The 17,881-nt window shown below is 38.2% G+C and overlaps 1 protein-coding gene across 1 annotated transcript in view; it reads right to left on the reverse strand.

Annotated features, from left to right (window-relative positions):
* PDZD8 (PDZ domain containing 8) overlaps window positions 1–17,465 on the reverse strand; it is a 63,476-nt gene extending 46,011 nt beyond the window's left edge. The window contains exon 1 of the mRNA XM_026096175.2: window positions 16,382–17,465. Coding sequence (XP_025951960.2) covers window positions 16,382–17,247 — 866 coding nt within the window. The 5' untranslated portion in view covers window positions 17,248–17,465. The remainder of the gene's footprint in view (window positions 1–16,381) is intronic.
* Between the last annotated feature and the right edge of the window lie 416 nt (window positions 17,466–17,881).

A 17,881-nucleotide genomic window follows, 5' to 3' on the forward strand; every position in this document is an offset into this window, starting at 1 on the left:
AGAGTTTTTTTTTAAAAAAAAAAAAAAAACTAATGCAACAATGGATTAAAGCAAAAAGATATTCTAAAGTGCTAACACATTGTCTATGATAATATGCAAAATACATGAGATTATATATTGAACTTTGGGTTGTGTAGCACTTACAGGCTAATTAAATTTACTAAAAATATGGGATTGAAAAGCTATCCCACGAAACTTTTAAGTTACAACAAAGGTTTACATTCACACTCCTAACGATTAAACTAATCTAAAATCCCTGACAAGACAAAAAACAAAAAAAATGCCTATTTCCAGTGGTATTAGCAACATACAAACATCCCAGATTAAATGCATTTTTATGCATAACTACTGGCTTGTGGCATTCCACTTTTTTTAACCTAGCAACTATCATCTATTTAAGGCAATTTACTGAGTTTGTACATTTCCAAAATTAAATATAAGCATCAAGCAAACTATTATTTTCATCAAGAAAAGTTATTTTACATATTAGTAAATTGAAGCGTTGACAGACTGTTTAAGTACAAGATAACCCAATCAAATTTATTAAGAGAAAGTCACTGGAAAGACTATTTCCTACTGGAAAGTGGTTAATGAATGCAGAGAAAGACTATTATGTTATGCAACATAGTAATATTTAGTTACCTTGTGGGTTACATTGCAAAACCACATACTGGCAACCTGTAATAAACGCATGTAACAAGAGTCAGGTGTCACAAGTTTTCCTACCTTTTTCTTCATGGTAGAGAAAGCCTAAGAGCTACTCCACCTTTTAAAAACACAGTCACCCATAACTAATAGCACGCTGAGGAGTGCTTTCTTGCAGAGCCATCACTGCTAGTCTTTTGTTCAGTCAAACAGGATTGCAACAGAACAGCAATGGGTGTTCTCCTCCCTGCGGAGAGGCCGGATTTCCTATTTCGGTAATGCCTCCCTAACTTCTCAGCCTAAGAACAATCCTACCATGAGACAAAGTGCATTATGAAGTTGGTTTCAGAAAACATTTACAGTAGGAATATCAAAACACACTTAATATGAAAGCGAAGCCATTTTTCAGTATATTTTATTTAATATTAAAAGAAGGCTTTTAGCTAAAATTCCCAACAACACAATTTCGTGAAACAGACAACAGATATGAATTCCATTCCCACACCCTGCAGACTACGTTACCTTTAGGGATTCAGTCTTCATGTCCCAAGTCTTCCTATGTAAAGGGATGATACTTTTCTATCTCAAGTTCATTATTATAAGGTAGAACTTATTTTATTAATTACCTTCTGTAAATAACCTTGCACTTGTATAATAGCTTTTAGAGGGTAGCAAAGTATACCATTACATTTAGTTCATCTTTAGTGAGCAAAAATCCATGAATAAATGTCTAGAATTCACCACACTGACTAAAAAAGAAAGAAAAGATCGTGTACCCTGCAAGTGAACCTCTATTCAGGAAATTCTAAAAGAAACCTCGGTAGGAAGCTAAATACCTCCATTAATCTCAAATAGTCTCTGTCCTCACTTCGACGGCATGCTCATCACAGCAGCTGGCCCAGGATCTTGAGTAAGATGAATTTTGGTAGATTGCTCTTATGAATTCCAGGCTCTCAGTTGCAAACTCTGAACAAGAAAAAATGTGGTTTCTATTTGGTTGTCTATACCTTTAAATACTAATCCAGTATTTTCAGCTTCCTTCTTGACTTTAACCAGTAACCAAAGTTACATGAATTGGTGGACCTCAAACAGTGGAACACAAGCATAATAAATGGTCTGCAGTTGGTCCATTAGCTACTTAAGAGTAGCCTGAAAAAAAAGGTTTTAAGACATGACAATAGTCTGGGGAAATACTGGAATAACTGCTGACAGTATAACAGTTCAAAAATGTTACCAAAAGCTACTTACAAGAAGTATAACATCTTACTAAGCATTTCCAAGTTGTTACCCGGTCTCCCAGGCAAATTTTCACTGTATCTTTATTAGAACACTGTCAAGTGGGGTCTAATTCTGCTACATCCTTATTCAACAAGGTCAAAAGGCAACATTCATATGCAAGTCATAAATCCTTGACGGACAAAACAGGATTATACCAACTCAATCCACATATCCAAAAACCTCCTTTTTGCTTCCAAACCTGTTATGTGATACCAAACAAATACCAGAAGATAGATTTTGTGGGGGAAGGATTACGCTGTTTTTGATCTGTAGTTGCCAAACCTTTGTAAACTCCTCATCTTTTCCAGAGAAGCAAAATAGGCATATTGTAGTTACACTAGAAAACAAACACCGTACCCACCCATCCCAAAATCCTGCTCGGATATTGCATGCTATTGGAAAAACAAAACAAAAAACCCAACAGCCTTAAAAAGCACCTCATACTAGAAGCATACAGTGCCTCTCTGGTTTGCTTTTAAATTATCATTAAGTGCCATTAAGTATCATTCACATCAGGAACTGGGTCAGATTACTAAAAGGTAATTAAGAGAAAATTATTCAATTAATACACAAGATTAAAGATTTTATACTTAAAATAGGATAATACTTGGATCTTCCACATACACAGCACAATAAAAATGTTTTCCGACACTGCCCATAGCCAGTATGTCTTCATGCCAGATATTTCTACACTTTATTGATGCCATATTTCCCAGAGTCACTACAATGGCAATAGTACCAAACTCAGATGCTCTCATCTCATCAGCATTTCGCTCAAAGCTAGTATCAAAACTGCATTTGAAAAAAAAAAAAAAAAATCAAATTCCCCTTTTCAGATCCCTGAATAACCCTATTCTTCCTTCCAGTTCAAGTTCTGTGAAAATAAACAAACCAACACTCCCCAACCCCCCCGCCAAAAAAAACAAACAAACAAAAAACAGCATAAACTTTTCACCTACTTGGAACAAGGCTATAATTCAATGTTTTACTTTAAAAAATATCTGCACCATATTACTATTAATTAGTATTTGCTACTGTATGATGATTGTTTCATGAGCCATAAGTTTCCCCCCATCAGAGAACAGGACAAAAGTCTTTTATACCTTAGGTTAGTTTAATAAGCCCATTGACTAAATTAACCACTCCCAGCAGTACCTACTTAACTATAATGCTTTCAGTTGCTTGAGGAAATCCATCAAGAACAAAAATAGTTTGATATTTGGCCAAAGATATCCAAGGGCATGCAGGTTTCTGTTCATTTTGTCTGTTAAGAATATCCAAAAGTCACAGTACAAAAATAATTGTTAATGGCTGAATACAGAGAAGGACAAGCTTCAAAACTCTGAGTAGTCCATTTCCTATTTTTATCATCATAAGCAGAAAGATTTATAGCTTGATTTTTTAGTGCAGAAGGAGGCTAGAATTTTGCATTCAGCTTTAGCTAAAAAGTGAGAATATATTCCTACAATAAGTACTTCTGGGAAAAGTTTTAAGTTATTCTGTTTTTGTGAAGGAAGTTTGATGTCAGGGTGGTCTAAAAATCACCGGTTATCTGTTTAAGACCACTTTAATCACCTACAACATAAAACTTGCAGTGCTATTCCTCTGCCATAAAATAAGATTAAATAATGTCAGGTTTATGAATTTTCAATCGAGTTACAGATTTATGTCATGTAACACTAACTGAACATTTAAATCATAATAAATAAGGTAGAACGAGACCTTAAATCTCAAAAGAGCTCAGCAGTTGAAAACATGAGTATCTTTAGCGTAAGGTTATTCTGTATGCTTTCTCAGTCCTCACACTTCATTTACCAGAGCAAAGAAGAATGAATCAAAATCTAGCAGAACTGTGTTTAGTAAAGCATCAATTTACTTTTGTAAATCCTTCTATATTTGAAGACTCTGATATCTAAAATATCCTGGAAGAAATAACTGCTGCTTGCTTGTTTTTTTCTAGTTTTGGGAGTAAGCAAAGGTTTGACAAACAACAGAATAAAACTCAAACATAATAAAAATCATTTTAATATAGCTCTGTTTATCTGATTCTTGGAAGTCGTGCTCGCAAAAGGTATATAAAGTTCAGAACGGTTGTGATTAACACCAGATAATAATCTAATTCATTTTTAAAAAACCTCTATTTTTATACTGTGTGTAACTTAGGATGAAGTTTACTACCACAAAAATTCTAAAATACTACAACCCACTCCTAAAAAGCAGGATGATACTGAAAAAATACTTATCAGCTTACTTAAGCCTAGCAAGCCATTTGCTTAAGTCTATTAAAATGCAAACAGCTTGTATCATTTTTCACAAAGACAGAAAAAAAAGTAGAACTCATCCTTATTTGAAAAAAGAGTAATTTTTTTTAATCTATCATCACAGTATATTTTTTAAAAACAACTCTCCAGCTTCCATTGATTTCACAAGGAACAAAGCCACAGAAGTATGACAGAATTCATATTCAGTAGACTTTACTAATTCAAAGTATACTCCTACTCAATATAAAAGTCAACTAGTTCTAGCTTTACCCACACCAGTAAAAATAATTCAGTTTACAAACAGCCTAACAAAATTACAATGAGAGGGTGGGTGTATTTTCTAGGAAGTTTAATGGAAACATTCTAATCAATTCTGGCACTCCACCCACCGTATTACAGGATATTCTCCCACGGACATGCAGGAGGGTCATAAGCTTAAGGTCTTGATATACCAACAGTTACTTTTTAATCAAGACAGGCAAAAAAAAAAAAAAAAAAAAAAAAAAAGCAGATTTTTTTTTCCTTCAAAGATCTTGCACACACTTCCAGCTGCCTGGACTACAGCCTTCGTTACAGTGATATCAGTACTTTTGTGGTATCTTGAATCAGACGTTCAAAAACGGTTAATTGCTTTAAACTTTAAACTCTACAATGGCTGATAAAAAAAGTAAATATTCCGCTGGCTCCTTTGGTGGCAGCAGTGGGGCAGGGGGAAGTGGCAGACTTCTTTTCCTGCTTATTTGCAGGAAGTTGTTGTAAATATGGCAGTGAGAGCCTTAAAGACTGGCCATTACTGTCCATATTGAAACAACCAAGGTAAAAAGAAGTCTGAAAGCAGGCTTATCAAAACTCTTATCAGCACACACAAGACCAATTTGACCACGTACAGAACTCTCTTTACATTTCCAGAATATATTCTCCCAAAAATCTAAATTCCATAAATAGGTTTGATGGAGTTTTTTTTTCTTTTTTTTTTTTTAAAGGTTTTCTTCTTTGTTTGTTTTAACTATATGTGACCTAGGTGAAACCAATTCTTGGTTCAAATTAGGAAGAGAAAGATGAAAATCCCTCTGCCCTTCAGTTTCAAGCAGGACAAGAGTAGAAGTTCACTGTCTAACTAGAATGCCTGAACTGCTGTGCTTCTGCTCTAAATGGGCCAGAAGATGCAGACTGCGCTGCTCCATGTAGGCTGAAAGAGAGGCGGAGTGCGGCTCAGCAAACATAGCTACAAGCAGCTTTTAGGCATTCAAGGAAAACAATATGAGGAAAAAAAACCCTCTGCCTTCAGCCAGTTAGATAAGTTCTGTAAATGATGCTAGCAAAATGTAGCAGTATATTTAAAACAATTTATTCATACAGTAAACCTACATAAATAAAACAATTATCCTTCCATATTGGAAGTAGAATACATTCAATGTATTACTCTTCAGAGAAACAGAGAGCAAAACAACAAAAAGCTGTCTCAATTCATTCCTGCGAGAGCTGCATTTCCCTACTTCAACAATGTTTTCTCCCATAAAGAGGTGTCAATCTCTGTATGAATATTAAACCACAAAATAATGCTGGTGAGAGAAAAAAATAACGTTGATGTTCTAGTAGAAATCTAAGCTCAATACATAACTCTTCCATAGAACTGAAAAGTTTTTATCGTCTGCTCTAAACACTAGACTAAGTCCAAATGAAAATCAATGGTAGATTCCCAGATAGCTTTTGGAGAATCCAGAAAATCACTGTCTTTCACTCTTGAAGATTGCCTCTCTGACAGTGGTAAACCAAAAGGGAAAAAACATTTTTATCCGATCTGAATTCCAGACATCATAGTTTTCAAAGGTTTATACCTTACACCATCTAGTTAGCTTTAAAAATGCACATACTACAGAGGTCTCTGCTCAATTTATATTTATCTAGCCACTTCTAACGACACAGAAGAAGGTCCAGTTCACACCCCCGAAGTCTTTCAAAATGTTTGAGATGGCCTAGCCTCCAGATTAGGAATAGCATTTTTCAAAGCTGAAATGAGTGATGGCTCACCTTAATATATCATATTGTGAACAGCAGCAATGGAGGATCTGCTTCACAAATATCTCAGCTATTCAGGCTGCGATGGTGGAGAGTGCGAAAAGGGGGCACACACAATGCATTCTTGCTAACTGTCCCCCAAGCACAGTTGTTACCATTTGTGAGGCAGAACATTTTATTAATGGGCCTGTGCTGTAAACAAGCAGGACTAAATAATGTAGAAACTCAGTCTGAACATGATGAACATGAAAAAGCGAAGTCATGAAAAAGATTGCTTTGATTTACAAAACTTTTGATCCTATAATAAGTGAGACAATGATTAAAGTCTGTATGACCTATGCAGTGAGAATGTTATAATGGTGAATATTATAGCTAAAATAGATTAGACATGTGTAGAGTGACTTGAGTTTACTTGAGTAAAGAAAGGGAGAAGAATTTGGAAAGCTGTATTTAAGTGATTCTATGAAGTCTTCTGCAATGTTGCCACAAGACTACGATCTTCAATTTCTACTTTTCCTATTTTAGTTCAGGTAAACAGGAATAATGCTTTAAGCCGTTTACTACACAAGTGACATTTATGTAAAAATCCATTTTAGTTCTTACTACATAATGGCTTGCCTTGAAAATAGTTCAGTATGTTTGACACGATAACAAGAGTTTGAGCATCACTTAAATCATGTTATGTGTGTGGCATTAGCTACCGTAGGTATTAGTTTCTTCATTTCAACGACAGTGGTAAACAAAACATGATCTTGTACTTAATGACATTATAAAAGCAGATTCCAGTATTTGTATAAAAGCAGGTACCTATTTCCTCCCAAATGGGCATTTTCATAATAAGGTTGCCAATTAAAACTGACATAGGAAAATTAATTGATGCTTAACATTAAGAACAAAATTTAAAAGTCAGGAACAGAATATATGTAGCCTGTGGATATCTAATGGACAGAACACCTTTTTTTTTTCTGTCCAATATTTTAGAATAACTTAGTAAATTTTAACTAACATTTTCTTTAGAAGTTTTACAGTGCAACACCAAATTGCTAAAACGAAGTTTACCTGAATGACTGTCAGAATTTAATTTTAGACTAAATCCTTGCATATAGCCATATTTAGTACTTAATTACTGTTTTTCAGCATATTTTAGCCTATACAAATGTGTAACAGTCAGACTAACTCTATCAGCTGATCTTTGTAATACACTCTCTACTGCAGACAGATTTTTATGACACCTAAGTCTTTAAAACATGAAAAGCCTACTGCTCTAGTAAGATTCTTGCATGTTCCATTACACAAAACAGCCTTAATGGACAGGGGGGAGCGCACTGCTCCTCCCAGAACATTCAGTTGCATGCAGTATAGCTGCAAGTTGAACAACGGAACTAAGAAATTGTAAAAGTAAGGTGTTCCCCCTGTAGTTTTTAGGTTAAAATAAATTACCACAGCTGGGGGGGGGGGGAGGGCACTGAATTTTAGCCTAGATTTGTCTGGCTTCTGAAACAAGGTGCATTTTGTTAAACAGTGAGGGTAAACAAACGCAGGAAACTTTTCCAAAACTCATGTGGGTCTTTCCTCACTTAAAGTGTCTGAACTGAGATGAACATCATTCCAACAATATATTCTTTAGTTTAACCAGAAGCTGGATGACTGTAGCAGAAATTACCTGATTAAAGAAATTTAAAAATGCTACATTCAGGCTAGTATATATGTCACGATTAGCCTGAGAACTATAAAATGTTTACAAAATAATGACCCCTGAATCCCACACAAACTAGCATCCATACTCACTTCCACAAAGAGAATTTATCCACCATTATGAACACAAGTCTCCTTCAATCCTCAAACATCAGAACATAAAGGAACGCTGTTAGTACAGCATTTTCTCTTAAATGTATTTAATATTTATATTCGTTTGTGATCCAGAATGAAGCTTGCTCAATAAGCTAATTGCTCCCACCTATTATTTATAGTACTGGATCATTGTTTTCTTCTTGACAAAAGCACAGTTTGGTATCTTGCAAAGGTTTTTGTAGTTCAGCAACTAATGGATTTTAGCAGCCCAGAGTGACACAGATTCTCTATCAAATTAACAAATCACATAGGTGTGTAATATCTTCCCTCCATACTCATTTTAGATAATAAACTTAGATGTAAACTTTTAATAGGATTAACAAATTCTTCTATTGTTCTCTGAAGAACAACAATACCAAGAATGATCAAATATTGAAATAGTTTTAAATCAAACAAGCATGAATGTGAACTGCAAACACAGAAGTATATTGGGTGACTTCAAGTAATTTCTGCAGGAATGCAGAGTAAGCAGTTTCCCACAGTAACCCAGTAACATGAAGGGACTAGCTACAGTAGTGAAACTGGCAGCCTGAGACAAAGCTTCACAGCGACTAGAGCACCAACCACACTGTTACAGTACTGACTACTCAAACCCACTGTCCTCGCTCAGGTAGCTTATTCAAGAGCATTTAGACCAAATGTCATTTACTAATAAAAAGCTGAAATATTTTTTTAAATATACATAAAATACTTCCTATAGGACAATCTTACGTGTTACTACATCAAATAAGCTACTGAGAGGTGTAACAGTCACCTATTTTTACCAAAAAAAATTCTGTGCTTCTGCTCTTTGAAATAATCTCCTTCAAGGCCTTCAATAGAAAACCAATGTTCAGTTTTATGTGACAGGGAGGGAATATTAAAGTCACACCATCTACTCACAGAGACTAAAGATCATTAAACAGCTTATACAAAGCAATTCAGAATAGCCAAACTTCAGTGCTTGAAAGTACCTACCCGTCTCCAGCTACACAGATGGACTCAGATCCAGACTCAGACATTTGTTAGATGCCTACAGTTTGGTAAAGCGAATAACTCCTGAGAGTCCTATACATACTTTGAAATAAGTCACCTTTCCAAAAGGTAAAAATGCAAAACAAACAGTAGTAATTTTTATTAAAAGGTATTGAAAGATATGCAAATTATGACAGAGAAGTCATTTTTATGACCACTGCAAAGTATTTGTTCTCACTGAGCAGCAAGATCAGCTTAAGTGTTTGAGATCAGAGTTCAGAAGAACAGAAATCCAAAGTCTCTTTTCACAGTGCTAGTGCATGTAAAATGTTAGGAAGCGTAAAATAAGTTTTATGGGACTTTTTTCAGGGCCTTCACTCACAACTCCATTAAAAAATTCCACTATAGGACTAAAAGTAAATATTTTAAAATCTAAAATGGCAAAGGAGTTAAACTAATGAGGTAATTATCTTTTCCTTTCATTATAATTGCACAAAGAATCTTTTATATGCTGTTTCAACTAAGAGATGGTCGAGGAGGTTTTATTTTCCTGTCAGGCCAATTAATACTAATCCTTATTGGATCACCATCTGCAGCAAACACACAGAGTAATCACCAAAATTATCCTTTTTATTTTTTCATCCCTCCCTCCCTATAATTAAAGATTTTTTTGTCCCCAACTACACCTCTGGTCATCCAGTTCCTTCACTAACTCATCTCAAATGAGTCCCATATTAGTTCTTGACCCTTGCAGGTAAGATAAAAGGAAATGTACCGTTTTTTGATTAGTCATAGGAAAAGGCCTTCTCCTTTATTCCAAAAAGCACAACTGTCTACTTGAAAGCATCCAATAAGTACTCACTATTTATTTAGTGTGACAATAACAAAAAAAAGTTTCAAATTGGCATCCTTACGGAAACAGATCTTTCCAGCATGAAAGCCCATAAGATGCTGGGGTGGGGAAGAAGGATAAAAGGTTTCAAAACCTTCCAGAATCAATAGTCTTAGGAACTAATATCTACATAAGCAAGACTTTCATGTAATCTGAAGAAGCCTGTAACCACTGACCCTCCAGACACAATGAAGGGGGGTGTCTGAGAGAGACAGTTCCCAAAACAGAGAGAGTAAAAAGCTCCCTTCTATGCAGGCAGCATCCTTGAAGAAACTAAAATATTTAATGTTTGTGGGTTTGGTTTTATTTACTATGTGTCAAGTTGCTTACAGATCCATTTATCTAACTCCTGTATGAATAAAAAATTACTTGTCCTTGCATTATGAAGATAATTTTCTAAATATGAAACACTTATCTACAGACAGATCTGTTGATTCTAGTTGTCATTGCTTTGCCAGTAACAGAACAAGTCTCTGTACTGATACCATTCAGGACATTAACTCTGAAACAATCTAAAATCCCACATAAGTATCAGCATTTCTTTACCATCAATTTTCTCAGAGCAGAAAAGAACTCAAAATTACCTTTTCTGCTTCTGCATACCAGAAGTTTTTTCCACCTAGAATGAGTAAAGATATGGTATTAAAAATAAAAGCGCCTCATCTTCCCTTCTAGCAGCAACAAGAAAGAAGGAATTTCAAATAGGTGTGTCTTACAGATTAACTACAGTAGAATTCAGACACAACCCGCTCAAAGAAAAAAAAAAAAAATCCATATCCTCCTCCTTTGCAGAAACTGTAGCAACAGTAGATTTCTCTACTGGTAGCTGATTTTTAAAGTCATAAATGCCCATAATCTTAACCTCTTTTAGGAATAATAAATATTTTTAAAAATTTGATACTCTTTGCAAGACCTCTACTACCATAATATGAAGTCATTTGTATTATAGGAAACACTTCAAATCAATAGCTACTTATGTTACTTCTTGGCTTAAGTTTTGCCAAAAATAAGAAATCACTATGTAACTCTCAGACTGCATTGTATAGCAACAATTTAAAATAGGCTTGTCTAATGGTTTTGCTAACATCATAATTTTCCCAGTGACATTCATTATAGCCTCAGTTTCAAAATAAAGCATAAAACTGATTAACATAACTGTAACAATATTGCAAATGATCAGTTCATAGGATGATGCATGTTGGAGGAGGCCTCAGGAGGTCATCCAGTTAATATCTGATAAAGAAACACTAGAGGTAATCCCTAGTGAGATTATTTCTAAAGAAAAGAAAGAAAAATATTCCAGTCTATGATAAAATGCATTAAAAAAAGTAAAATATAGTTTCTCAAAGAGGCTAATACACATACAAAAGTACTGTCTATTTTTAATGTAACATACTGAGAAACCAAGCACCCTTAGAACATACAGAACTCTCTCACTGCTTAGGCAGTACCTAATCTGCTTAGAATCTAAACGGATGAACTTGCAAGACCTTAAATTTGCAGGAAAAAAAAAGCACAGCTGCTTTCAGATTTTTAACATCACTGCTGGAGAAATAACAGGGTGATGACATTTTGGAGGAAGATTAGCCTGCAAGTATTGCTCCCATCCCCCTTTACATACACAGGAAGGGCTTTTTATCTTCATTATGGGAAAGCATATTTTGATTGTTTAGAAAGCACAACAAAGCAGAGCTGACTCTCTGAAACCTAAACAAAGAGAAATCGGAACCTACTCAAAACAACAAGACTGCAGCTGAGGGTTAGGAACACACACCACAGCGGTACTAGGAAGCATAGTTTAATCATTGTAGCTACATACCTGAAGTGATAGGAAAATCAAGGTTGACACCAATAAGCAGCTAAATACTAGGTCAGTGAACATGATATAGCTCATTAGAGAACAGAGATGAATCTGTGATACTTGTGACAGCACAAGCAAGTAAGAAAATACATACCTAAAATAGTCCTTACTGTGTATCCTTAAATACTAAGCACCTGACAATGCTAGTAAGTGGAGCTTAAGTGTTAACCATTTTATCCTGCTATTAAAAGGACATGATATAGAAAGTTATAACCAATACAAAAACGTCTATGATAGTACTTTTGAAGAGCTGTTTGAGTTTATACAATGAAAAAGCAAAGGTTGGATTCAAGCTGTTAAATAAACTGTACTGTCTGTTGTTAATTAGTATCCACCATCATGATCTCATAAAAGAAACCTACATGAAAAATCTAGTGTCAAACCAATTTACGTGAATGGGCATGGCTGATCCAATCTGGTTCCCAAGAGCACCAGATCCTGGGACAGCCAGACACAGCAGGTGCGCTGCAGAACACCAGTAGTTAGCAACACAAACAAACAACACAGCAGTCAATTCCTTCCATACCCGTTCTCAAGCTCCAGCCACTGGCCAGCTTGTCTCAGAACTAAAAAAAAGGTACAATTTAAAAAGTTAGGCTAAGCCAAAATAGAGTCATACGGTACACAAAGCCAATTTAATGAAGACTGGTGGAAATCATTTACTTACTGAAGTTAGGGTTAGTTAGATAATTGTGAGTTGAGGGTTTTTTTTTCTAATTTCTGAAGAGTGCACCAAAACTCATGTATATTTGAGAACATTACATGGTTTTAGACTTTTCCCACATTTGAATGAGAAATTACTTCTCTTTGACAGAACACAGGATTTTCACAAGACTGAGAGCTTGAATAACTGTTTCTATTACAAAGCAGCATAAATACATTAAGGTTAAAGTTAGCAATAAAACAGTAGTAGTAGTAGTAACTAGTTACTACAAGAGTAGTAACTCTTGCTACTACCAATTAAATTGCACAAAAAGTAGCAGATTTTAATCCTGAAGCAACAATGATGAATAGTTGACTTGCAGATTCACTCTGTTTTACCAGCAACCTTGCTTCCAGGTAATTAGACAATTTCTACTATATGAAATAGCTGCTCTGCCACTGAATGGCAATTGCGTCAAAATAGGTGTTTTGTCAGATATGAATATTTTTCTTCAAGGGCCTAAGAACTACTGGACTAAAGCACAAACTACTACTTATTTATTTAGACATAACAAAGCACACACACCCTTTTTCAATTAGTAGAGGATTGTTCATATGGAGGAACCTGTACATAATATACCAGGCAAATTTTAAAATGCGCTTACTTTTCTACATTGCCTCCCCTCTGACACTTGCAGTGTATCAAGAATGCAAGGTGTCTTCTTCCACTTTCAAGCTACAGTTCTGCACATTGCACAAAGTCACTCTTAGCAATGAATTACACAGAGAGATGATGATATATAGTCTTACTAATCTCTGCTTTGTTGCATATAATTTTGTTCATGTCTGGGAAAAACACAAAAGTATGTGTATAATTACTTGTCTGTAGAGCCAGACAGTACATGTATGAAGACATGACACGTGCATGATTTTTTATGCAGTATTTTACAATTAAATTGTGGGGAACACCCTGTTTTACACAAATTTACTTACAGGATGATGAGAATCAACTATTGACAGAAGTTCTCTTCTGCCATTCACTATCAAGTAATAACCCTCTAAGAGTTACTTAATTACAAAAGAATGAAAATATGCAGTTTTCTTTTTTAATGATACTTGGCAGCTTGAAACAAGATAAAAGTCCTATGTGGACTTCAGTCTGGAAACTAGCAGGATAACGAAGATCCCCTTTGAACTGGCTCAAAAGAGAACTCCTTGCATTGCAAGTGCTTTTGTTTCCAAGGTAGTAATTATTACTATTCGAAGAGTTATTTACAAAGTTACTTGAGCAAGAGCAGAGAGACATCAGAAGGGTCTTGAACTACATATGGAAGCAAACACTTGTATACTTTAACAAAAAGAATAAAGGACATAGAAAAAAATGGGGAGAGGATAAGGTCATTCACTGTGGATGAGACACTTAACCTTTATGCCTTACTTAAAAGTTATTAAGAGGTTGTGAGACTCTTACTTCTTCCAGTACATTCTTTGCTAAAGACTATATTGGCATGGCCTTAGAATATCATAATCCCAAGCCAATGCACTCTTAAAATAAGTCTTGCTTCTTATGAAGGAACTGAATTTTCTAAATCAGTTCTCCCCACTGTGTAAATCATGCTGCCTCAATTCTCAACTCTGCTATCACACAGAAGTGTGTTGTTATTACTTGGCTGTAATGAAGTTTTACTGTGAAGTGATCTATATAAATTCATTTGAGACCCACTGGTCTAGAACATGTGTTTTCAATTTGTGTTCCACAAATTCTACGGCAGCTGTGGACAGCTAAAGGATTCATAGGTGATAATAAAGAAACATAAGTCTAGAAGTTTCTATGTAGGGCTCTATATTCCCACTACAATATGTTAAAGGCACAGTTGAGAACAGTTAGGACACCAGTGACCTAATCCTCCTTCCTTAGAATAATTTCATTAATGTGCGCTAAGCTTAGTCTCCTGCCCTCCCCCTTGCCAACACAGTGAGGTCAGAATTACATGCTCAGAACATAGTACAAAATTTAAAGTTTGAAAAGTAACATATACAAGGTTGGACAGCCTTGGACACTTTCCACCCTGTACAATAAGCCTACTATCTAATACAAGAAACAGCTATGATGCTATAATTTTCTCCCAAGTATTCCCAAATTCCCAACTCCCCACAACTTAGAGAACTTTCTAAAAATAAATAATGTTAACTCTTCTTAGGTCTGTAATGATTTATGCTTCTTGTTGTTCTCAGTGTCAGTTACCTTCTGTCCTCATACACTTCTACTCATTTCTGCCCCAGACACTTCTTTCCTTTTTTTTTTCCCCATCCTTCTGGTTTCTCTTCTCTAAGCCTCTTTAACATGTCAGTGGCTCACACCTGCCTAATTTGTTCTTTCTAGTGCAAAAAGCTTGAGAAATATATGTTACATCCATTATCTCTGACTAAACAGAGAGAGAGCCCTACCATCCAGGTGCATCTCCCCAAGGAAAACTGAAGATGTCTTCCTCCCTCTGTCTGAAGGGGAAGAGGATATCATCACTGGTTATGCAAGCACACTAAAAACTCAGGAGTGTAAACAACATTTGCCCTACTTGCTCTTTTCAGGTTTACTTAAAACGTTCACTCTGTCAGTATTATACTGCTACAGCAGCCTATTCTTTAGGCTCTTTTCCACAGTTTGTAGTTTCAGACTCTTTCCAAAACAGTGAAAGAATGGAAGCAAACTCACTCCTGACAGTTTCACTGCTGCCCTTCTGGAGAGCAATTCAGAACCTCAAAATTTGAAAGGACCACGACATTGCCTTAAGAAGCTACTAACTGCCCTTTTCGGGCTTTCCAAACCTTGGATATTTTACACATCCACTTTCATGCAAACTCTTACAAATTAGATTGCTGAAGAACTGGCTGAAAAGGCTTTAATAATCATGATATTTCAAAGCCAATTACACTTCAAAATCCAAATCAGCATCTTCAGTTACTCATCTCTGGGGAATTTTAGAGAGAAGTCTTCTTGCAGAAAAATGTGGTAAACAAAAAAGAAATCCTTAATTAACATGCAATAATACGAACTACAAAGAATGAACACAGAAGAAACAGAACCTTAAGAGTGGCAAAACACAAGAAAGAAAGGGAACAAAATACCTTAACAGTGAAGGGACATTCAATATTTTTAATCAGAAATCAGGATGGAATCACATAAAGAAGATGCCACTTGCCACTTCTGCTACAGATTTATCACTGAGTGATAAATTGCATTATTGCAATTGCATTATATCCAATACATAGTGTAATCTATACTGCAGCCCATATATTTATAAAAGAAATGGGCTAGCTTACTTAAAAAAAGAAGGAAGGAAAAAGACAAAAAAGAAAAAAAGAGGCTCCCAAAAATTTACAACAATGGCAATATTTCTCTTATCAACTTTTAGATTTCCCCAAAGTTATTGAAAAAACTCATCAGACTGGAAAGGAAGACGACAATATTTATCATGAGATTTCAAAAACACTTCCTAGAAAGTGAGTTCCTTCCTGCCTCACATCAGCCAGCAGAAACCTTGCTTCTATAGATAAGCATAAGCCATAAGTCTTGTCTAAGGTGGCTCATCAGTGGCAGTGCTTCAGAGAATAATATCCCAAACCCACATGCTGTCCCACAAAGCCATGCTTCTTCTTTTTCCAAAGGCATATCATGCTCCCATTGTTTGGGCACCTAACAGGATCCTGGAATTTTTGATACCTACTATTTCCGCCACTTAGGTATATGTAATTTGGGGCACTCACAATTCCACAGTGCATCAGTTACTTCACCTAGTATAAATGTAAAACCAAGCTTACTTTCATGGAAGGCTTCTGATATCAGAGAAGTAATATACAAATACCTCTACTACATGTCTGTAAAAATAACAATAGAAATCTCTTTTTACCTATTAAGAACATGACAGCAATTCTAATACATTCCTCCCAAAGTAACATTTAGGTCACAATGCATCTTACCTGATTTTATAATTGGGTAAGGTGTGTTTGCGCTTAATAACTTTCTTGAACTGGTTCACAATGATGGAAGTGAGCTGAGGCATAGGCCTCCCTTCAAACTGAGATTTCACTTCGAAGACTATCACAGGGTCATCCATAAAAGAAAAGGACCAGTGCGTGAAGGGCAGGCGCGTGAAGACCAGCTTCAGCTTCCCCATCACCCGGGAGATCTTGACAAAGAGATAGGCTGACTTGCCAAAGACCAGGTCTGCATCGATGGCCAAGTGGAAGCCACCGTTGTATTCCAGGTCGACCTCGAAGCCCAGCTCCTCGGGGCAGCCCTCTTCATTGCAGATCACGGGCCGAATGAGCTTGACAGTTTTGAAGACAGGCAAGACGTTCCCAAGAGAGACGTCCCTGAGGCTAAGCCCCTCCAGCATCTTCCCTGTCACCTTGGTCTGGAGCAGCTCCTCGAACTCCACCTTGATCTTCTTCGTCACCCAGTTCCTGACCAGGGCCGTGTCCCTGAGCTCCCTGAAGAGGAAGAGGAAGATGGCATTGAGGAAGTGGCAGGTCTCCTCCTGGGACGAGGGGGCCGCAGGGGACTCCTGCGGCTGCTGCTTGGCGCTGGGCTCCGCCGGGGCAGCCGCGGCGGCTGCCGGAGCCGGGGCCGGCTCCGAGGGCGCCGGGCCGCCCGCCGGCTCCGGGCCCTGGAGGTAGTCCCTGAGGCTGCAGTCAGACGCGACGCGGGAGTAGACGAGGCCGCCGGGGGCTCGGGCCGTCCCGGGCGGCTCCGGCTTCTTCCTGTAGAGGAGCAGGAGCTGGAGCAGCAGCGTGATGAAGGAGCCGGCCAGCGCCGAGAGCAGGATCACGTAGACCAGCAGCATCCTCGCCCCCGCGCCCGCGCACCTGTGCCCGCGCTGCCCTCACCGCGCCGCCGCCGCCGCCGCCGCCACCCCGGGGGCCGCGGCCGCAGGCGGGCGCTGCGCCAGGGCCGAGGGTTAATGGCTGCGGCCCCCCCTCCGGTGCCGGCCGCCGCTCCCTGCCCGCCGCCGCCTCATCCGGGTCTCCTCCCGCCCTCTCCGCGGCGGCGGCGGTGGCGCCGGAGGGCAGGGGGCGGGGCGGTGGCGCGGCCAACCAACGGCCGCGCTCCGTTCGCCTCCGCCCGCCCCCTCTATTGACGGAGACGTAGAATCTCCGCCGGGCGCGTCACGGCGCCGCGTGCTGGCGTCACGGTGCATCGGGGCGGGCGGTGATGGTGCCTGCGCGAAGGGGTGGTGCGGGGCGGCCGTCTTCGCTCACGCCCCTGCCCTTTCCCCTGCGCGTGTCCCTGCCGTGGGGCCCGGAGCTACCGGCGGCGCCTCCCGCTTCGCTGCCCGCGCCCGGGGTGCCCAGGCCGGGCGTGTCCGTCCGCCAGCCGCTTCCGCCAGCTGGGCCCCTGAGGGGGCCCGACCGCGTGCCGGGAGCCGCCGGGGCTGCTCTGCCCCGCGGGCTGACCCGCCTCGCTGTAGCCGATAGAAG

Source organism: Dromaius novaehollandiae, chromosome 6 (assembly GCF_036370855.1).
Source record: "Dromaius novaehollandiae isolate bDroNov1 chromosome 6, bDroNov1.hap1, whole genome shotgun sequence".
NCBI lineage: Eukaryota > Metazoa > Chordata > Aves > Casuariiformes > Dromaiidae > Dromaius > Dromaius novaehollandiae.